Source organism: Polistes canadensis, unplaced genomic scaffold, assembly GCF_001313835.1.
Source record: "Polistes canadensis isolate GaletaPanama2010 unplaced genomic scaffold, ASM131383v1 scaffold_25, whole genome shotgun sequence".
Lineage (NCBI taxonomy): Eukaryota > Metazoa > Arthropoda > Insecta > Hymenoptera > Vespidae > Polistes > Polistes canadensis.
Genome location: NW_014569572.1, coordinates 280,968 through 305,260, shown reverse-complemented (window position 1 = coordinate 305,260; position 24,293 = coordinate 280,968). Strand labels below are relative to the sequence as shown.

General features: G+C 31.3%; 1 protein-coding gene across 10 annotated transcripts in view; it reads left to right on the top strand.

Moving 5' to 3' along the window:
* Nucleotides 1–14,580, top strand: part of LOC106783760 (whirlin) — a 74,033-nt gene extending 59,453 nt beyond the window's left edge. For 8 of the 10 annotated variants that reach the window (XM_014742574.1, XM_014742572.1, XM_014742573.1 and 5 more), the window contains 4 exons: nucleotides 9,826–10,086; nucleotides 13,043–13,351; nucleotides 13,606–13,684; nucleotides 13,801–14,580. In XM_014742574.1, the coding sequence (XP_014598060.1) occupies nucleotides 9,826–10,086; nucleotides 13,043–13,351; nucleotides 13,606–13,684; nucleotides 13,801–13,943 (792 nt within the window). In that variant the 3' untranslated portion in view covers nucleotides 13,944–14,580. The remainder of the gene's footprint in view (nucleotides 1–9,825; nucleotides 10,087–13,042; nucleotides 13,352–13,605; nucleotides 13,685–13,800) is intronic. The other 2 variants (XM_014742577.1, XM_014742578.1) reach the window with 1 other exon arrangement.
* The last annotated feature ends 9,713 nt before the right edge of the window (nucleotides 14,581–24,293 follow it).

The following is a 24,293-nucleotide window of genomic DNA, read 5'->3' as shown; positions in this document are numbered from 1 at the left end:
GAGAGAAAAGTCTTTTCTTAACTTTGGTTCTCCTTGTTTTGTTTTGTTTTGTTTTTGTTTGTTATTGTTGTTGCTGTTGTTATTGGTGGTTGTTCTTATTCTTCTTCTTTTAGCTTTTTATCGATTCTATTTTTCGCGATTGGATTATTCGTCACGATCAAAGCTTGTCCTGTAACGCCTGACGAAGTTCCTCGGTGGCCTTGGCCACGTCTTGAACCTGTCTCAAGTGAACCTCTGGTCGCACGTGTTGCACGCTAGAATTTGACCTCCTCATGGAATTTCCGCTCCCAAATTTCGGCCGCGGAATTCTTACGCGTTGAACGTCGCTCAACCAAGATTCCATATTACGATTGTTCTTTTTATTATCCTGCAACAATATAATTTTTAAATTTGTCAATTATCTTTCAGCGATTATTTATTCAATAAACTAATATTATATTTGTCGATTAATTATTTCGTATTAAAATATTGATCCAATATATATAATATAACAAGCGTTATGATAAATTATATTATTGTAATAAATGTGTTCAGGATAATAATTTTCTAACTAAACGATTCAATTTAACGAAAGTAAATCGTAGATCGCGATCGTTTTTTTAAAACATTGTTTTTCTTCACCGTTAATGAACTATTTTAAATTGTTAAATGCAGCTAACAAAGAAATAAAGAGAAAGACGTACAAATTAAGACGAAACCTTTGCTGCCATCCAAGAAGTATCTCGGGCAAAAAGCGTATCACGTTAACAAGCTAATTACACTAGTCGCAATCCTTACCCCTGATATCTGGCATTTAGTTAGCGAATTAATTACCACCTGTGTATATTATCCCGGCAGGTTGATGTCGCGTTACGTCGTTTAGAAAATTATGTTCTACTTATTTGCAGATGGGTAACCATTTACGATCATATTTCTTCAAGGATAAATCGAAGATTTGCATAGTTTCACGATTAAACATACCATACGTTTTATATCCATTTTATACGAATAATATTCTTCATGGTTTTTATTTCGCAATAAAAATTTGAATAACATTTCCTCGAAGAGAGTTCTTCTAACTTTCTAATAATAATATTTAATATTAAAAGATATAATGTAACGAAGATCGTTAATATTTTTTCTCTCTCTCTCTGTCAATTGGAATTAATTTTATTTTCATATTTAAAATATTGTGGAAAAAATTATTCGTTGATATTGATACTATATTAAAAATGATTAATATTTTAAATTAGGACAGATATTATGTCTTAGAAAATAATACTAATCGGTATAGTTGCCATTTATGGAATACAATACCGCTATTAGAATACAAAACCATAGTATAAAATAATAATCTAATTTCGAATAACTGTACCATACGGTCTAACTCGTACTACTAATTAGCTGGCTTTTAATTATAATAGAAGGGGTCAAAGACCCGTAAAACACGTATACTACATTCATAAGAAACAACACATGATGGATATAAACGTGTCCCAAAAAAAAAAAAAAACAAAAAATAAAGAAAATAAAAAGAAAAGAGATAGAAAGAGAGTCGTTAAGAAGGATGGAGTAGAAAAGAGAGTTCATCTTATGTTAGTCTGACAAACACTAAAGGTGGTGGTGGCCTAGTGAACGTTCTAAGCCTCAAGGCGTTCTACCATGCTCGTCGAATGATCCAAGACTGATTAAAATGCGAAACAAGTCGAAGTCTGACGAGTCCGACACACCATCGATGGCCCAGTGACATCCTCTCCCCGTTTCTTTTTTTCTCTCTTTTTCTTTTTATTTATTATTTCTTTTTTATTTTGTTTGTCTACCTCAACACAAGACATTTTCCCTCCATTTTTTCGAGTCCCCCTTAACACCCCGCCCCCACCAATCCCAACCCCTAACCCTATTCTCACTCCAACCACGTCTTCCCACCCATTACTCTTCCCTTTCCATAAATTTTACTTCTTCTTTACCTTTAGTGGTCTTACGACCCACTTTTTTTTCCATCTCTCTTTCTCTTTTTTTCTTTTTTCTTTTTTTTTTCTTTACCTCTCACAGTGAAGTGTCTCCATTGTTCTTTCTACTTTTTCAATTTCCCATTTCGCGGTAACTATTATATTATATATATATATATATATATATATTTTCTAACTTTTCAGGTTAAAATGTAAATCCTTTAACAATGATTCTTCTTTCAAAAATAAACGTCATAATAAACGGGTATTGGTCTTGCGTGCCTTTTTTTTGTTGATCGGTACACGATAAGTTAAGAAAATCTATCGGTAAATGGTGAATCATCGGAGATAATAATAGTTTAAAATGAAACGAGTTAACTTTCTGTTGAGAATTTATCAGACATCGCGTTACTTATATATATATATTAATATATAACATATTTATATATACTTATATATATAAGTGGATAAGATTCTAACGTTAATAGGAAAAATCGAAGAAATCGTTTTAACGCGTTGATAATTTCTCTCGAATGACAGTCGTAATTTTATATCCGGTTTATTAGATAAATATTTTCTTGATCAAACAAGAAAGTGATATAGAAAAAAAGAAAGAAAGGAAATAAAAGTAAAAACCGTAAGATTTAACTTTCGTTATCGATGAGAGAATTTAAATTTATTAATAAAGAATAAATTACTAATTTTATTGTGATAATTTATTATTCAACGTTCTTTTATATCTTTATCTTTTTTTCTTTTTTCTTTTTTCTTTTGTGTGTGTGTGTGTGTGTGTGCGTCTGGAAATCTCAAGAGAATCCCAGACACGAATAGATACTCGATATTCGAAACGAGTTCGGAGAACGATTCCTCGATTTAACGAACTTTTACGATCTTGTTTACGCGAGCTCCATTCTGCAAAACCCGTAGAACTGCAACGTCTCTAAAAATGACGACATATGCACACACGATCATCGTATATATACTAGTATAGTATAGTCGATCTTGTTATTGTCTACACTTGCTGCTTCTGAAGTAGCCAACAATCGAAGATACTTTTTATCAACAATTTTTGATACAATAGTAAGCAAAGTTTTTCTTTGTTCGTGTATCGAACAAAATATGCATATCGTCTTATATTATCTTCGTATAATATTTTTTTTTTATTTTCTTTCAGTTTTTTATTTTAAAAATAAACAAATATAATTATTCGTGTGATCGATCGTTAATCAAACGTGACGTAAATTTGTTCGTGATTAATAAAAATAAAATTATTATTATTAGTAAACGTTATAAAATTAATAGCTTTCAGTTAAAAATTTGGGAAAATCATTTAATTGTATTGTAAAGAAAAAATTTGTATTAATCGGTAGTCCTTTCGTAGAGTAACGTTGACGACGAGATCACAAGGAGATGTATCAAGGGAATAAATTAGCAATTAACGTGGCTCGTAGTTCTCCTTCGAACTTCCTCGAATGGCAATTCGCTGTTGGTTAAAGAGAAAATTCATTTGACGAGCGATAAGAGATGCACGAAACCGGTTAAAAATATAGATTCCCAGGCTTTGGTGGCGAGAGAGTACCGTAAAGGATTAACGGTCAATCTTGCGAGAAACAAGAGGAGAACTGTGAGAAACTTGAAGGAAAACAGGAAGGGGGAACGGGGGTTAAAAAAAAAAAAATACAAAAAAAAATTTCTATGTGTAAGAAACTCGCGGATAGAAGGATCTACGCGATTTCATGATTTAACTCAGAAAATAATTGATGAACGCGAAATTCTATAGAAATTCTATTTCCCATAACTTTGAAATAAAGTATAACTGCTTTTATTATGTAAATATATATAATGGACTTGTAATATAATTATTTATATTATGACTTTTTATTTGAAGTAAAAACAAATCTTGTGTTTAACTTAAATATAAAATACGGTGCGTGTGTTTTTATAATTGTTCTATATATATTATAATTTAATTATAAAATATGTTAACAGATATTGCAAAACTTATAATTATTCGTTTTCATTTTATATAATAATTTTATTCGCGAAACATTAATTGTCCCTATCGTATCTGAATTAAAAGGAACACCACTGTTTTTGTTGTTGTTGTTGTTGTTGTTGTTGTTGTTGTTTACAAATAACTTTCGCGCGATATAATTTTCGTGTAATAAATGAACAAATCAAATGAATTAATTTCAAATAAGGTTTCACGTTGTTAATGCGTGACGAACGATATATAACTCAGATTGAAATGTTTTTACTAGATGTTGTTGAAGATAACGTGTAATATCTATATACGCTTATATATGTATGATCAAAGCGAAAGGAATGAACGTAGTTCGATCGAAGTTGTCCTTCGATGCACGAACGTAATGAAAAAAAAAAACAAATTATTACAATACGTATTTCAAGTTGTTTCTTTTTTTATTTTTCTCCGGTTAAAAAATCATTCGTTTAAAAGAGAATAGTAATAACAAAAAAAAAAAGAAACAGAGAGAGATTTCCAATCCCCTTACCTTAGAAAAATATCAAATGGGATGTAATGTATCTTCTCAATTTTTCCTATCTCTTCTTAATCAAACTTTATACAAGTTTTATCGATTAGATTTTAATTAGAAACGTGTTTTGACACAAAACGCAAAAGAAAAAAAAGAAGGAAAATATGACAAGTAATTAAATACAATGATTCCGTAAGGAATGAAAACAAAACTGAATAACGACCAGACGAAATAGAAGAAAAACCGAATGAAACAATCAAATCCAATTGAATGAATTATTTCGAGTAAAACAAGTGGACGCGAATAATAAATTGGGTTCCCCGTGTTGTCTGATCGAACTCTCCGAACTATTGGAGACTCGAACACGAACTGACGAGCTTACTACTCGGCCAGGTTGTTCACGTTTACCTGCTGCTCGATCAGGAGCGCGACTCGACGCTTACTTTGCTTTGAAAGAACGAATGAGCAACGAACAGCCAAGCAAGCAAGCAAGCAAGCAAGCAACGTGTGCGAGAGACGAGGCCGAGAAAACGGAAGAAAAAGAGAGAGAGAGAGAGAGTGTGTGTGAGTAAGATGAAGAGAGGGAGAGAGTGAGGAGAGAGGGATGAGGAAGAAAGAATCAAAGGGGGTCTCTCAAAACGAAGGGGATGGGGAGCGTGAACGATGGGGGGCCTATGGTGGAATGGGTAAGGCTTATGAGAGGTGAGAGGGGGTGGTTATGGCGAGAGAGGGACAACTTCGAACAGGTGAGAGGTTTTACCTGATGATGGTGGTGGGGTTTGAAAGATAGAAAAAGGGAGGGAGAAAAGTTGTACAACGTTGCCAACTTGTGGTGCTCGTCGAAAGATATCCCATCTAGGATTCATACGAGTTACGTATGTTGTCTACTCTACTAACGCGTGTCTTCTTTCTCTCTCTTTCTATCTATCTATCTATCTACCTCTATCTATGTTTATTTTCTTTTTTTTTTATTTATTTTTTTCTTTTTCCATCTCTGTTTTGCGCGCACGTCTTATCTATACATTCCACTTCATTGATACCGCAGTAAAAAGACTTTCACGAGGGATTCGTGATGATCCATCGAAATGTAAAAAGGGGAAATATAAATACGATACATCGATACATTTATTTTCAAACGTATAGAGTCTCGGTCCAAAGTGTTTCACGATTTTTCTTGGTTTTAATATCGGATTTTTGCTTTTAAGAAAAAATTTTTTTTTTAAAATAGTATATATATATATATATATAGATATTATAATGTTATAAGAGAATTATTATATATGTTATATCATAAGAGATATTATAAGAAATATTAGGCGAATGATATCATCGTGAATGTTTAAACTTTTTCGCTATGAGATCATTGCTGACGTGATAAATGTTTTTTTTTTGTTTTCTTATAGTAGAAATACTCAAGTTAGTCATTTGCTAGACTTTTAATTCGATTAATCAAACAAATCAGTTGAAATTAATTTAATTTTAAAATGTTTCTCGAAGTACCCGCGTTTACTCGTTCGTTTTAACATATTACCGAGATATTCTAACTTTTCCTCTTGATAATTGTATAATCAAATTTATTTCGATTAAATTCGTTATACCTTTTTTAAAATTGAAACTTTTAATTATTAATTATTTATTCATCAGAATTGCATACCCTTCAGAGATAAATTAATTAATGGTAAAAATTATTTTATTCCTACGTGAAAACTTTTAAATACTAATCAGTCTTCGATAATTAAATCTCATCGAGAAGCTTCTATCATTTTGAAAAAAAGGATTCTGTGAAAAAAGTTTTAAATAATAATCAGTCTTTGGTTATTCGATCTCATCGGTCAAGCCATATAAAATTTCAAAATAATAATTTAATATTTAACAATGATTTCGAAATAATACGTCGTATTAATTTGTAAATCAATGTTTAACAGACATTAATCACGAAATAACGTTAAAACTTTACCATTACATACTTTTTCACTGTTTTCACATAACCACCACCACCACACTAGTTCACTCATTGTCAGCAGTGATGACGTTGTCTCGTTAAAAGATGGAAACGTAAAGTGGTGGAAGCCCCCATTCAACCGAGGAAAGTGTACTTACACACACACACACATATACCTTCGAACCGTTTGAAAGAAGGATTGACATTATGAGAACGTGTTAAAGGCAGTGACCTCGAGACAGAAATTCTCTCAACAAAATCTTTGAAAAAGATTACAATTTTAACATAAAATAAAACAAGAAAACAGAATAAGAATATAATTAAGAATAAAAATTGACCGATCCAAAAAACGCGAATCCTATTGTTCGAAGAAAAGAAGAAAAAAAGGATTTAAATGAATCTTATACAGATGCAAATTCGTTACGCAAGAAAGCAGAGTTTCTCAACCAAACGTGTCGGTTGAAATATTTTTAATAGGTCGCAAAACTTTAGCTGCAACCTTGCGTCAAGACGAAAAACCGGTTAAATGATTTTAGGCGTATAGAAAGATTTATGTCGTGATAATATTACAAACAACATATATATATATTTTTTTCTTTTTATACGATTATTTCAACATATTTATGTTAGTATCGTGTTGCAAAAATAAAATGATCGATGAATGATTAATATTTATAATAATTGACTTGTTGAATCAATGATAGATAAGTTTTCTAATCTAACGAATAAAACGTTTTAATGTGGACATTAGTGGGTTTGGCAGTCTGATAGAAAATTTCTTTGTATATATATATATATATATATAGGTAGGTGGTACCTACGTTGTAAAGGAAACACGAACGATTAGAAAGCCACGAAAGGCTTGACTCAGTTAGATCACGACGTATCTTTTCCCGCGAGGAGAAACTCGCACGAGTAACACTTGCTCCTCCCTTTTTCCGGAATAGAAGAACGGACCCGTACTCGCGACTCTCTAAATTATGATTCATTCACTCGATGAGTCACATCCCGCCGATTTAAAGATACTACAGACAATAAATTGTCTAACCAACTTGTAGCTAAACCGCAAAATTAAAAAGAAAATAATAATAATAATACATTAAGTTTCAAACTTCTCGAACTTGAACCACTTCCAACTGAGATCTCATTAATTGCACGAACACACGCGTAAAATGCAAATATGCAAAAGACGGGAAAATAATACAAACACGAGTAGAAATAAAATAGATCATACATAGAAAACTTGAAATCTATTAGTGGAGTAACGTGAAATAATATTTAGCATATCAATGAAAGTTGACTGTCAATTAAAATTTAAATTATTATATTAATGTGTATAGAAATAATTTATCGAGCTGTTCAATGTAACAAGTAATAATATGAAAAAACTTGATTATCAATAAATTGCTACATTTGCTTAAATAATAATAAGAAGAAGAAGAAGAACTTGCAACTGCAACTGCACATGCAACTGCAACTGCACATGCAACTGCAACTGCAAATGCAACTGCAACTGCATTTCTTTTTTATTATATATTTTTTAACTTTTTAACTGCAACTGCAACGTTGCCTATTTTTGACTGGCCTATTAGAACACGTTTGGTATTCTTCTTCTTCTACTTTGTTAGATCAAAAAATCGATCTCGTGTAAAAAGATTTCTCGCACGTCGGTAGGAATAAGGAGAGCTCTCCTCTTTGAATCTATCGTTCGCGCTTATCTTCGAACCGGTTTGATCGAAGGGAAGGATCATTCTCTATACTTCTTAGAAGAGGATTAGTTTGTACTTTCGTATACGTGGACCCTTCTTCTTCTTCTTCTTCTTCTTCGTCGGCTCTTTTTCTTACGAGTGATCACTGACAAAGGGGAATCGGTTCGAGACGATATACTTCGGAACCTAACTTCTTTCCAAACGAACAATGACGGCCTAAACGACGGCCCTTTCTTTTTTTTTTATCTTCGTTCAACTACTTTTAACTATTATTTGCTCTTTAGATTTGAGATGTATTTTTCTTTTTCTTTTTTTTTCTACTTTTTTGTTTCTCTTAAAGAGAGTATCAAAAATTAATTATTGACTAATTCTTTTTTTGTTGTTGTTTTTTTTTCCTGTTGAAATCATTTCTCAATTCTCGGCGAGTTGATGTAAAATTAATTGTAATAAGATTTGAAAGAGAACGAAAAAAGAGAAAGGAAAAGGGGAGATATAGATATGTTTTTTTTTCTTCCTTTTTTTTTTTTGGTTTGTTTTTTATTACCTGTACGTATAACATACGTGCGTGGGTTCGTTCAACTCACGCACGTTGTTGCGTCAGATCACAAAAAGGGAACCAGTTTGTGAGTGACACCTACGCGTTCAACTTATATTAATCGAATATAAACAGATATATTTTTTTTAAGCGACAAATTCAATATCTGATCGTGAATTTTTTTTTATCGAATATTCGAGGAATATTTATGTATATCTATATAGTCAAAGTTGATAGCTATAGATCATTTATTATTTATTTCATTAACAATAAACTCAATAAATAGTATTCTCACACGTGATCGATAATTTGTGAATGAATTGTTTTTAATGAAAATATTATCAATTTCGTATTATCGATCATTCGAACGATCTTATTGGTATCGTGATAAAGAAAAGAACGAACAATGAGCTAGACGGTATTATGGGTCACCATCGGAGAAAGTTTCGATGCGTCTCCTCGTTCCGTTATTTACCTGGAAGGACCGGAACGAAGGTGGGGGTTGCGGTCACCGTTTTATGATTTCGCAAAGTGGGTCAATTATTGAGGTGCACCGAGCCACGTCGTTTCATTGCTTCGACTAAATGCACGCGAAAAATACTTCGCGTGTTTTATAGTACATAATATATCAAAATAAGTACACTTTATCGAACATTATTTCAAAATCATTATAATTTATCTATTTTAATAACAAATAAAGATTTTATTTTTCTAATGATTTTAATACTATATTTTTTCGTATACACTTCGTTCATTGATTATAATAATTTGGCTATAAAAATTAGCAAAAATTTGATACATTCGAAATAATCGAAAATAAAATAGTGATAAACACTCTCGAAGAGTCGAAATCGAAATAGTGTCGAGTTAAAAACAAATTCTTCTTCCATCCTAATCGAAAAAAAATAATTTCATTGCATCGAAGTCCTATCATTGATTTTGAAAAATATCATTTGTCATTGATAGTGTGTTAAATCGTAAGACTTGGTCGATAGACAACGCTTGCAATTTTGATCAAACGCATAATATGCATCCATAACAGTCAAAGGGTTAAATAAAATAAAAACAAAAAATAATTTCGTTGCATAAAAAACCGATCGTACGATCGGATACGAAAATAGTATAAGTAAGTAAACAAAATTACCGGCTAGGTTTAGTGTTAAATCGTAAGACATGGGTGTGTGTTCCATTTGTTTGATCCTTCGTCGCAAAACAGGAAAGCGACGGAGGATGCGATGATAGCGACGCTGAGATGATCGGTAATGGGAGGCGTGGAGGAGGAGGAGGAGGAGGTGGAAGGGAAGGAGGAGGTGGAGGAGGAGAAAGGGAACGCGATGTGGAGGAGGATGAGGAAGAAGGAAGGGAAGAGAGGAGCTCGGATGGTGGAGGTGGTGGAGGTTTCGGTGGTTGGAGGTCCCATTTGCTTGGTGGGCTGACGCAGCGTGTGAAATCCTGGTACTGGGGCGCCAGGCCCCTCGTAAGTTTTATATTAAACAAAACCAAGTGCCAACGATATACACACACACACATATATATATATTATTTTAAAAAAAAAAAAAATATCTCACAAACAAGTATCACACGCACGGTATATATATATATATATATATATATATAATTATATTTTCATTTTCGTAACTATGTACACGGAAAAAAGCTCGTTCGTTCGTTCGATTATTATTTATTTTTCATTTATTATTTTTTATATATATATATATATATATGTATATTATTTTTTATTTTTTCAATCGCAAAAGACGTCACACATTCGTGTTTCAATATTCCTCGAAATGATGATCGATCGATCGTTTCGTTAATTAATATTTATTTATTTCGTCTAACTGTGTATATGTTTTGTTAAATTATATTAATTGTTATTAATGTTATTATTATTATTATTATTATTATTATTTCTTATATTATTAAAAATATTATTATTATTGTTAACAGCGAGGATTATTTTATAATAGAAAAAAAGAAAAGGAAAAGAAAAGAAAATAAAATAGAAAATTCAGAATGTATTAAGAAATTGTTCATGAAAGTGAAATGACGGATGACAAATTTTTATGATGAAAAAAAAATTGGCCTGTTTAATTATAAAGATACTTTCTAATCGAGAAATAAATAAATATTTAAATACCCTAACGAGGCATCCGAAGTTTCCAAGAGATCGTACGTGAGAAAAAAATGAAACGAAATCGAATCGGGCCGCGCGTTTTCTCTCAATCTAGTTACTGGAAAATTACTATACTTATTCTATTGTATATTATATTTCCTACGCGTGCGTGAAAATGAAAACGAAACGGCGAGTGAACGCGAATCGAAAATTCATATCGGAACGTTCGCGAACGATGACACCTCACTGGCATGAATTTTCCCTTTAATTTAGATATTTCTCTATTTCTCTCTCTTTCTTTCTCTATCTATCTCTTTATCACTCTTTTTTTATCTCTCTTTCTCTCTCTGTCTCTATTTCTATTTATCACCAAAATCGATTTCTTTTTCTGCTCCTAGAGCTCCTAGAAAATATTAGTCGAACTTAGCGTTAGGTGTGTACGTGTTTTTACTTGAATGTTTATTGCACATGCTACTTTATTCGGTTTAATCAATTACTGTTACTACTCGTATATTCAAGCACGATTATCATTATTATCGTCATTATTATTATAATTATTATTAGTAATTTTTCCAATTTTTCTTTTCATTATTTTTATAAGTACAACCTTTATCGTTCCTATTACAATCATTATCTCCGTGATTACTATTATTATTATTATTATTATTATGAATTATTTCGATTTTGTGATTATGATTATGATCATTATTATTATTATTTTTATATACATATATATCTAAACATATATGTATATGTACATAGATGTCTTGGCATGCACGATCACTTTACTCACATCGAAAAAGAGAAGATAAGAAATTAGAAGAAAAGAAAAGACAAATCTAGAAAATTAAATGATAATATCGTTAGAAATAGTTAAATATATGTGTAGTTTAATGACAAGTAGATGAATAGTACAAAGAATTAGAATTAGAGATTAGAGTAAAATTAGTATGTTCAAGGTGTATATTTAGATTAGAAAATTTAGAAAATGAGGATTAGACAAATTAGTTGGTAGATCATTATTCATCTCCCTAAGTTTCCATAGGTATCTCTAATTGTTAATAGATATTTAGACGTTACAAGTTATTTTTTATAAACCAAATAATAGATATAGCAATTTTTAATATACATACAAATATATTATTATCTCGGAGAGTTTCGTAATTATTTTTTATATTTATTTTAGAAAATTTAGAAATTTATATATAGATTAGGAGGTATTAAATCGAAGGTAAAAGCGATGGGAAAAACGCGAAATAAGAAGAAAATCGCGATATTTGCGTGAGCGTAAACGCGCGAATGCGTAGGCAAAACACTTTCACCTTTCGCGAGAGCGCGAAAATGGGATCGTTCGTACGTATATTCGTGATTTAATATAAATAGCTTCTCGATACGATCTCTTCGTTACGCTTTTGGTTATTTGTTCGTTTGCTTTAAAAACAATAAAAAAAAAAAACATTAAAATAAAATAAAATAAATTAAATGTCACGAAGAGAGATAAAACGCAATGCTGTATTCTTATCGAACAAACAAATTTAAAACAATCGAATATTATGAGTGTCTCTAATATAAATTATTACAAATTTCGGTATAATATTTGTTATTACGATAAAGTACGATAGTTAAATAAAAGAAAGAAAGAATTACGGCGCGACAACACCACCACCACCACCACCACCACCACTACCACCACCACTACCACCACCACCACCACTCTTTCTCCGAGCACCAACACCCAATTGCTACCAGCCTATCAGCAAGCATGACTTAATTTTTTGATATACTCTTGCGATCTATATCAATATATATATAAATTTGTACGTACATATATATATAACTTGCATATAGAGGTACTGGAAAAGAGAATTACGCATCGTTGCCGAAAGATTTCCCGGATGCGGGAGAATCTTCTGCGTTTTATTAAAATAAAATTGAAAGAAATGAAAAAAAAGAAAATAAATAAATAAAAAAAGAAAAGAACTATCGAGCCTGAAACTTCATCCGGGAATATTCTTTGACAACCAAGCGCATATGAATTACGCCAGCATAAATGCCTTTTTTTTTAGCTATTGTGTGCTCTCATCGTTTTTTTCGTGTTTTTAATCGACTAATGATCGACCCCCGACTTCGTAAACGAAAACGACGACGTATTTCTTAATAATGTCAATTTAATATTATTATTATTATTATTTGCGATTGACAAATAAAATAATATCGTCGTTTATCGTAGGAAGACGTGAGTCGGGAGAATGTTTCAAAGCATAAAAAAATAAACAAACAAATGACTAGCTTGCGATCCGAGTTCTGAACGTTTCAGGAACTCGCGCACAAACTCTCGCGAAGCTTCGATATGCAAGATGGACAATTACTCGAGGAGGGTGGTTCCGGTGGAGGTTCAATTACCGGAAGTGGAGGACCAGGTGGACCACCTAGAAGACATCACAGTGCTCAAAGATTAACTAGAAGCGAGATGTCCGATAGAAGAGACGAAGATGGTGCTTTAGTTGTACCGGATCATCAAGGAAATCTTAGGATCACTGTAAAAAAAACTAAATCGATTTTGGGTATTGCAATTGAGGGTGGTGCTAACACTAAACATCCTTTGCCGAGGATCATAAATATTCACGTTAGTATTTATCGTTTAATTGTTGTATTCGTATACACATTGATTTGTTAATTATTTCTTTTATGGGGAGGGGTGGATGAATTTGATTATTATAATCAAATAAATATCAGTTTCGTTTTGGATATTATTATTTTATATAGAAGATAGAAATAATAATTATTTTCTATTTTATAATTTCTAATTAATTGATAGATATACAATATTATTTATAAATAATAAATGATATTAATGTGACTTTTGTAACAAAACCGTAGGATAACGGAGCTGCTTACGAAGCTGGTGGTCTGGAAGTCGGTCAGCTTATTCTCGAGGTTGATGGTCACAAAGTAGAAGGTAAAAGCTAACTACTATTTATTTATTTCTAACCTATAATGCATAACAAAAGAAAAAGAAAAAAAATTAATAATAAAATTTATTAACAAAAGTAAATTTTCTTTATGATCGAACAGGACTACATCATCAAGAAGTAGCCAGATTGATAGCAGAATCATTCGCACGACGTGATAGAAACGAAATCGAATTTTTGGTAGTAGAAGCAAAGAAGAGTAACCTCGAACCAAAACCAACGGCATTAATTTTCCTGGAGGCGTAGCAGGAGTCCCCCACCTCCGAGCCGGAACCGCCGTAGTAAGAGGTTATTACTCGACGATATCGAAAATCGGCCGGAAAGAGAATCGAATTTTAACGAAGATCAACAAACAATTAAATATATATATACATATATGAACAAGAACACCGATTTATTCTCAATTCGTGACCGAGTTTTCGATCGGTCGTTCCTCAACCTGGCCCTGGTGGTGGGACCTTTTAATTGAAGACAACAAATCAAAGATAACAAAATATAAGAAATTAATAAATGGAAGAAAAGAAAGAAGATAACGAAGAAAATATGAATAATCTGTGATCGGGGCAATGTTTTCATAATTTTCAACTAATAGGAGCCAGTTTGTAAAACAGAAGCATTTATTTGCTATAGTTGTTTGTAAAGAAGAAAGAAAAAAAGAACGAATCGAGGTTACTAAGTACCGGTTACACTGTTGTATTAAGTTAAATTGAGGCTTCTTGACCTGATAATAGAAACTAGTAAACTTACAAATCCGGGTTTTAAATAAATCTTACAATTAGGTATTGGTTTCTGATCAATTCTATCCTACTGTATGTATTCTAATGACTAATGAAATAATACTTGGATGAACAATTGATTAAAGACAGCAAAATTATTTGACAGAGAAAGAAAGAGGGAGAGACTCGTGAACTGTGCCAAAACTATTTAGAAGAAGTCTCTTTCCTGTTATAGACATACAATATATATATATATATTATACTTACTTACGCGTCATAACTGATGATAAATTGTTAATCGTCGCGAGGTAGATCATTTTGATCGTTGTATCGAGTATGAGATTTTAATTGGAAATGTTTCATTTTAATCAGATTTATCCGAAATATCGATGTAGCGAAGGACACAAAGGAGGTCTCTCATTAAAATCTTATTGATTTTATTTATCTTTCGTTATTGTGTGTGTGAAATATCCTAAATGATAAATAAAATATGTATATATATCATTGATTTCTTTTTTTTTTATGAAAATTTAAATAACCATTAAAAAAGAAAAGTGCATTTCCTTTCTTTTAGTGTATAAAATATTATATCCTAAATAAAAATATATATGTAATATAATATTGATGAAAGATGAAAAATATAATATTATAATACGAATTAAGTTTGGTGTCAGAAAAGTGAGTTTCCTTGGAAACATAATGTGGAATGTGTTTGAACGTTTTATGTAATAAGATGAGCTTACATTAGATAGCGGTAAACGAGTCGTTGGTGAAACATGTCGTAGACGTTAAAGACGTAGTAGTATAAAGCGACTCTACGTCATTGGTAAAGCGGATATTAATATTAGAAAGTCGATAACGGGGCGAATGGCCGACTAGACTAAAGAGAAAAAAATGAAAATAAAAAGAAAGAAAAAAAGAAAGAAAGAGAGAAGGTGTGTGTGTGTGTGTGTATGCGCGAATACATATGTGTATGTTTATTATGTATGTATAAAATAGAGACCCTCCGTGTCGTCCTTCGAAACATTGATATGAGATTACGCATCGATCTAACAAATAAGAGAAAAGAAATAAAAGACAAATTTCACATTGACACGATTTATTCGTATAAAATAAGTATGATAAAGTATTACCAACGAACTACTAATTTAAATTACGAATAAACGAAAACGTACAAAGAAAAGGATGATCTATCGCGCTTTCTTTCAAAGCTTCGATATTCACTTTATTATTTTAATTAATTATTATAATATATAACGAATTGAAAAAAGAATTAACCCGACGTTAAGATAATTATTTAAGATTGCCAACAAGGTGTGTTATCAATGCGTTAAACGATGTTCGAGGAATCGAGGACTGGCTAAATGATACTAATCGATGAGATAATGCGATCATAAAAAGAACAGCAAAAATAAAACATCAACTACGACAGCAACAACAACCAACATCAACAAGAATAACGAATACAGACTTATTATATGGGAATTGTTGAGAATTAACACAAAATATGCATATATATATATATACTAAAATAAAAATAAATATACATATATATATATATATGTATATTATATGATTATTATTATTGTAGTGGAATTGCAAACTGTACCTATCAATGCGTTCGCGCTCGCTATGTGTTTATGCGCGTGTACTGTGACGGCCGAAAGAATATTATAATAATAATAATATTAATAATATATTAATAGGAATAATAATAAACAAAAAAAATAAAAAAACGAAAAAAAGAGAAATTATATATGTGTATACATATACACATATGATAAAAACAAAAGCAAAAGGGTATTTTCAAAAGCTGTTATTTAGAAGCGTATATTACACTTATGTATTTAGCTGAGAAAAGTCTGTGTGATCTTCAATGCAAAAGAAATTGCTAACGATTGTCAGGATAATTTGTTTTTTTTCTATTATAAATTTTCTTTTCCCACTTTTTCATTCAAATAAATAGAAGAAATAGGAATAGTTAATTTGAACTGCACAGTATTAAATCGATCAATCAAAAAAACAACTATTCAATCGTTGGTAATTTCTTCCATGATTGTATGTATCATGCTTGTGTATGCGCATCGCGATTGCGAGAACAACAACAACAACAACAAAAAAGTAATTATTACAGTGAATACAAAAAGAAAAGAAATGTTACATAAAAATAACAAAATAAAAAACAACAAGGAAACAAAAATATTCATATATGTATAAAATAAAACGCGTAAAAAAGAAAAAAAAGAAAAAAAATTATAAAAAAAAAGAAGAAGAAGAAGAAAGAGTATTTAGGCAACGTATAATATTTAGCAATTACGTTTATTAGACAAATGCAAGATGAGGGAGTAACAAAGGACAAATCTGCTAAATGTGCCAAATTGATAAAGAAGAAAAAATAAGATTTTAAAAGAAATACAAAAAAAGGAAAAAAAATAAATAAATAAAGTAGCTTGCAATTTGTCGCGGAATGGTCAATGTGTGTGTATGTACAAGTTTAATTACAATTAAATTAAAACGAACGAAGAATTGCGAAAGATATGAAAGAAAAAAGAAACAGAGAAAAAAACACGAAGATATTATGAAGAAAAAAAAAGATAAACATTTCGTTTCTGATGTATAATCAAATAATTACGTACTATATTTTATGGTCTTATCAAAGACACGAAGAGATTATTGATTAAAGAAGAAGATATAAAAAAGAAGAAGAAGAAGAAAAATAAGAAAACAGCGACAAAAAATAAGGAAAGAAAATTAAAGAAAGATAGAAAATGAAATAAACATGGAAGGGGTAACGGGAGAAAAGTAAAAGAAATTAATTAGAAGGACAAAAAAATAAATGGAAGAGAAGCATATAACATGACGAACACATACATACGCACCGCACGCACGCATGCACTTACGCACTAATTAGTCTAAACGAATTTTTCCTTCATGTTGACGTATATTTTATTTTATTTTATTTTATTTTATTTTTTGTTCGTTTGTTCGTTTCCCTTTTTCTTATATATTTTTTTTTAATAAGAATATTATGCACCGATACTTAACTACAGCGACGTGAGATGATTAATCGCCGTTATGATTGTTTCGAGTGTATCGTCGTAAAGAAAAATGATTAAAAAATTATTCGACGAAGTAAGAAGAAAGACATTTTTGTTCTTCTCGGCGCGTTGGTACTTTGACGTTTAGCTAAAACCGATGATATATTTTTCTAAAGCTGCCTACGAAATATGTCTACGCATAATTCAAGAAAATAATGACGACAAACAAAATAAAGAAAAGGAATTAAAGAAAGAAAGAAAGAAAGAAAGAAATAAAAAAAGAAAGAAAGAGGTACGTTTCGTAAAACTATAAAAAAATCGTCTCTTTCTCAGGCCCTAATAATAATAATAATAATAATAATAATAATAATAATAATAATAATAATAATAATAATAATAATAGTAATTATAATAATGATAATGATAATTATAAATACTAATAATAATATTAATAATAGTAATAATAATACTGATGAAAAAATAATGAAGAAAATAAACTCAGCCGACATATCCGACAATGCCTTACAGCTTTTCCGTAACTAACAAACAAATAAACAACAAACAAATGAATAAATGAACGAACAAACGAACGAGAGATATAAACGATAAAATAATGTGTTGGAGAGATTGAGCATGAAAAAGAAAGGGAAAAAAAAGAAAAAAGAAAAGAAAAAATAAAGATAAGAGAAGTGTAACACTAATAATCTCTCTCGATATTAATTCGTTCATTTTCCGTGTCTTTTGAAAAAAAAAAAATATGCTTCCGTTATCCACTCTCGGGTTAGCTTGATTTAAAACAAGAAAATAAAAATGAATCCATCGTGTTCCAATCTCGGAATAATAAACGCGAAGAAATAGCTTCGTTTACCTTCCTGCCTTCTCTCTACGTTCCCCTTTCATAATATCGTTTCCACGTGATTCCTAAAAAGAAGAAAAAGAAGAATAAGAAGAATAAGAAGAATAAGAAGAATAACGAAACGGAATTTACTGCAAAAATTGCGAACCTATTATGGAAAATAAAAACAGACAAAGAAGACAATTATCAACGATTTCAAATAACAAAAACTAATAAAAAAAAAAAAAATAAAAAAAAAGAAAAGAAAAGAAATTCATCGAGAAAAAGAAAAGATATAACCTGATCGATATAGATAGAGATTATTCTAATTATTATTGTTATCATGATAATTGTAATTAATCGTAAAGTTAACATGTTGTACATACACTAAAAAGATAAGCTCCTTCATATATATATATATATATATTATCTCCCCGTTCATATATGCATTTCATAAGCCATCCCTTTTTTGCAGCAGAATCCAAAAGTAATGAAAGAATACTTATTAATGAAAATAAAATTTAAAAAAAAAGTAAAAATAAAAATGTGAAAAGAGAAAAAAAAATGAAAAAGAAAAGAAAAGAAAAGTAAAAGTAGAAGATGAAGAAGAAAGAAGACAAAAAATTGAAATATAAAAGAAATGCATAAGAAAAGAGTACACGCATCGTGCTAAATATTCAAAGTGCCGAGAGAATGCGTATATATGTATATACGTATATTTAATTAAGGATTCGCCAATACTAATACGCTGTGAAATATATACTTATGTGAAAAAAAAACACAAAAACATACAAATACACGTACGCATACACACGCGCGCTCTCATATTAACACATAATCGCTAATAAAAAGAGAAAGAGAAATAAATTCTTCATTAATATACGAATACATACATACGCACGTGCATAGGAAATATACATATATACATATATTTATATATGTATGCATAATGTATATAGTACGTATACACATGTGCTAGAGTATGTGACATTTTTTTTTCGTTAAAAACATAATACTCGATTGTGTGTTTAAAAACAATTTTATTCTATTGTTATTTCCCTCATCGTTATCATCCTACAAGTTATTTTTATTCATTTTCTTGTTATCATCGTCATCTATATTACTATTATAATAATAATAAATATTATTATTACTAGTATTAATATTATTATTATTGTTATTATTAACGTCACATGATGAAAATCATCATCATTATTATTCACTGTTAATATCGTTGTTATTATTATTATTATTCATTCTTATTACGATTATCGTATCGATAACAAATATTATTGTAATTGAATAAAACATCGATAAAGAACAAAAAAAGAAAAAAAAAGATATAGCAAATATAATAAATGTTTATTTAACAAGAAAAAATAAAAGGTAACGTCGTTAACTGCAATACACATAAACGATAAACTAGAACTCATCCATTGGGCTAAAGCATCAACACCGTAGAAACGCTGGCAAGGAACCTTAATACGTTGAGCGCCACGCGTTTTTCTAAAGCAATCCCGTTCAGGCCACGCGCGCCGCTTTTACGCGCTGGTATTGTTACACGCTGTCAGCCACCGATGGCTGACGCGGCCTGAACGGAAAGTCCAGTGTCAGCCACCGATGGCTGACGTGGCGCTCAACGTGTTAACTAACAGCCGAAAAAATAAATAAGTGCTTTCAATTGCACACTATTTGCTCAATCAAAATCCAATCCCCCATGTATCTACCCAGCATTATTTTTGTTACCACTTTAAATTTAATTTCATTACAACGGTAAATAGAGATTTGAAAAATTCAGTTGAAAAGTGCATCTCTGCGAACTGGACGATTTGTATGTTAGGCTATTGTGTCACTTGATTGTATGATTAATATAGTTTTCTTTTTGTTACAGGTGATCGTCGTTGGATTTATCATCTGCTTGTTTTGATTTTCTTCTACTTTTTTAAATATATATGTATAAAAAACGCATTTCTGAAGGCACACACGTATTTAGACATTAAAAATTAAATATAATTATTTTAAATTTTCCTACAATATAACTTTACCATATATACTATCAAAGAATATTGTATTGGTGGTCCCAGTGGTAACAAAAATGATGCTGGGTAGATAAATGGGGGGTTGGATTTTGATTGAGCAAATAGTGTGCAATTGAAAGCACTTATTCATTTTTTCGGCTGTTAGTTAAGGTTCCTTGCCAGCGTTCCTACGGTCGTATCAACACTTTCTAAACATCTTGTTGATAGTCTAGGAATCTACTATACTTCTAATTATACACGTAAGTAATATTTATCGGATTATTTGTTTTAGAAATCATTTCCATGCTTTCCACATAAAAAGAAATAACGAAAATGTTAAGTTAAACGTAAACGTTTATTCGCGAATTATGTGTTTTTCGTTGGTTGTTAATATGTTTAATAGAGAAAAGAAATATTGGTGCAAAATAATAATGGTGGTGCAATTCATTGAATTTTTTAATGGCAAAACTGGAAATAGTGGAATGGAAGGGTGGAGGGGATGCAATGAAAATAGTTTTAATTATTTTATGGTATGGGGAAAACTGCGGAGTATTTGTATTCGTGGGATAAACATAGTCGAGAATACATCAAAACAGTTTTAAACCCTCTCTATCTCTCTCTTTCTATTTCTTTTTTCTTCTCTTTCTTTTTCTTTTTTTTCACTCATTCTCTAACTTAAACTAATACATAGGGATAAAAGGAAACACAGCTTTGCCAGACGGTAACCGGTGAAGGAGGGTGGATTATGCAAGAACAACCTATGCCACGTACTTTCGAGCTTCGCGTAATACGTAATCCTATTAAGAGTGACGAGGTTTTTTCGAGCCGATGGAACCTACGAAATAATTTACAAGCCTACCAGAAACAAACTTTAATATTCACGTCATATGTTGAAGTTAAATAACGCACGAATAAATAATAATAATAATAATAATAATAATCATAGTAGAGAAAGATTTTCATAGGAAATATTCCATATTTTCGAGTTGTTCGCAAAGCTTACAAAATGAATCTTCTTGCGAAAATAATGCATTTTCTTTTTATTTTAAACGTTTAATCATACAAATTATACCGTAAAAGTATATTCGTTCATGATCGATAAGAAGAAAAAATTTATGAAAACCATCAACGTGAAGGATACAAACGCGTTGTTTCGAGGATACAGTTTCTAGGATAATGGATTAGGATTAATGAATACAATTTAAAAACGAATTTACTAAATCAACGAGCCGTAACCGATAGCACATGTCGTTTTAATTCTAAATAAGTCATTTATTTCCACGTCTTCTCGACATAATCGGGGTGAGAAATGTTGGCGGGTTGTTGGCACCAGACCTCTACCTACCTACCGGATACGATTCTTTTTCATTTAACTTTGAAATTGTCTATCGATCCACGCCAAATCGTATGTCGTTGTCTAATGACTATGCAAAGTGGGTTAAAACCCGACCCAACTCTAAATTGTCTATTAGTCATTTACCGTATGCACTTTATCGACCATTCGACAATAATTCGATCACATATTTTCTAATTTATGTTTGCACAGTAGTCTAATAGAAAATTATTTTATTCAAATATCATCTATTCGCACATATACATTTACTAACGATTAAAATTATTTCACCGTCTTTCTATAAAAAGAAAAAATCAATTATTTGTTCAACGAAATAAATAATTATTATTTCCACAAGATTGTGCCAAAGTTGTTAGGATTCCAAAAATAGTACGCAGATAATACATTATTAAAAGTAATCTAATTTTTGTTATAAAAATGAATGACCTCTAATTAATTTCCTTAATATATTTTTTTACTCGATAAAATAATTTTGACCAATAGTGTATCTCATCGAGTATATTTTTTATGTATATCGATCTAAATATCATATATAAGTGCAGAAAACTATGAAAGGTCACTAGAAATAGGAAAGAAACCTTAACACTTTAATACCATTCTTTACATCTACGTATACATATATATATACATTAACACGTACTTGACAATGTTATTTTCTAAAGTTATAAAAATGAAAAAAAAAGTAGGAAAAAAAGAATAATTATCTATGCATATATTAAAATCGAGACGCCGAACAAAATGTAATATGTAACTTCAGTAGTCCGAAGATAACTTTCTCTGGTATCGATTACGAATATCGATCAAGGACCTAAAGTATGAAAGATGATACTCGTAACGAATAAAAATGTCTTGTTAGCTTTTTTTAAATTACAAATTCGCATACGCATGTAGCATATACAAATACACATGGATAATGATGTATACATGGATACAATGATATAAAATATTATGAAATATTCGTGAGATAGGATGGATCGTGATCGTGATCGAGATCTAGAAATTAGATGAATAATAATACTAGTATCGAATCTCACAATATTATAACAGATGCAATTTCAATGCGTTTCTCATTTAACAAGTATATATGCACGTAGCACTTACTTTCGTGCAGATGTTATCGTCTAAAATCTTTAGAAATAGAGTCTCCTTATTCGAAGGACAATGGATAGGGTGGTGGTTTGATGACAGGAACAAGAAATATGGGTACTTCCTGCCAAACGATCGACGCAGATGCATTGCCAATACTCTGGTTACCATTACCCACGTGCCAATGACAATAGCGATTGCAGGACCTCAACTTTTCTCTCTCTCTCTTTCTCTCTGCTTCTATCTTTCGTAACTACGGAAGAGTACTCTTGTTAAGGACAATGGCTAGAACGGAAGATATCTCGGTAACAATGCCTAACCACTTTTGGAACATCTCCAGCATTCATTCAGCCAATTGGAAACTTGAGATTTTTCATAGCCTAACTAATTGTTTTCTTCAAATCGTCCAAACCACGTATAGAATTATTAACATATAAAAAGAAAAAATAGGAATATCTTGTTTTTCATCTATTCCAATTTCGGTTAACAATAAGTATATATATATATATTGGTAACGTAGAAGAGGATAACCAGAAGGAACATGAAAATGTGAAATTTCAAGAAGAGCAGCTGGTAAGATTGGCGTTGATCCGTGAAAAGATAAAAAGAAGGGGGAGGAGGGATGACGAGGGAGAAAAGGCGGAGAAAGGAAGGGAATGGGGGGGTACACGCGCGAGATTAGAAAGGAAAATCGAGAAGGAGGGAGGAGGGGACAAAAAGGAAAGTTAGGGGAAAAAGGACAACGTGGCACGAACCTACCCTACGAGGGTTAGAAACCAACGTGGCCCTGCCCCCTAACTCGATTCCCCCCTCCGCCCTCTCCATTCTTCTCTTCTTCCTTCCTTCATCCCTCTTGCCAACGTAAACGTGTGTAATACGCGTACACGTGCTCGAAGGGCGAGAAGGGTCCCTCCTGGTCGGTCCCTGCTTTTACTAAAGCTACCGTTGCTTCCGGTGAATACCCACAAACGTTTCTACTACCTACCACCGAACATGCTAAGAGACTACGATGATAGTAGTAAAAGAGAACGAGAGTGAGTGAGAGTGAGAGGGCGAATAAGTGAGACCGAGTAAAAGATATTTGAGAGAGAGAGAAAGAGAGAGAGAGAGAGAGAGAGTGTGGGATCAGTGTAAGCAACGCAACGAATCGCAGCACACATCAGGACAAGTAGTCAACGCGAGTGAGTGGTTTTTTTGGTCGCGTGCGTATCCCGCGAAAATGATAATATAACGGGGGAATGATAGTGTTATTAAAACGATGTCGCGAAAAATTGGATTGAAAAATATTATTACTATAAGATTAACGCGAAGGAAACGTTCTTTGTCACATTCGTCATGGACATTATCGTATTCGACGATGGATTTTGTTAATTTGATTATCCCAGTTTTTTACTTACGATGACGTGAATTGATTGATCGATTGATTAACAAACGTAACATCGGTGAATTTAATTTTGTATACGTTGATCGTAAAACCCGTTGAAATAATAAGAAAGAATAAGATAAAGAGAGAGAGAGAAGGTTTGAAGGAGGATGTAGAGAAGGAAAA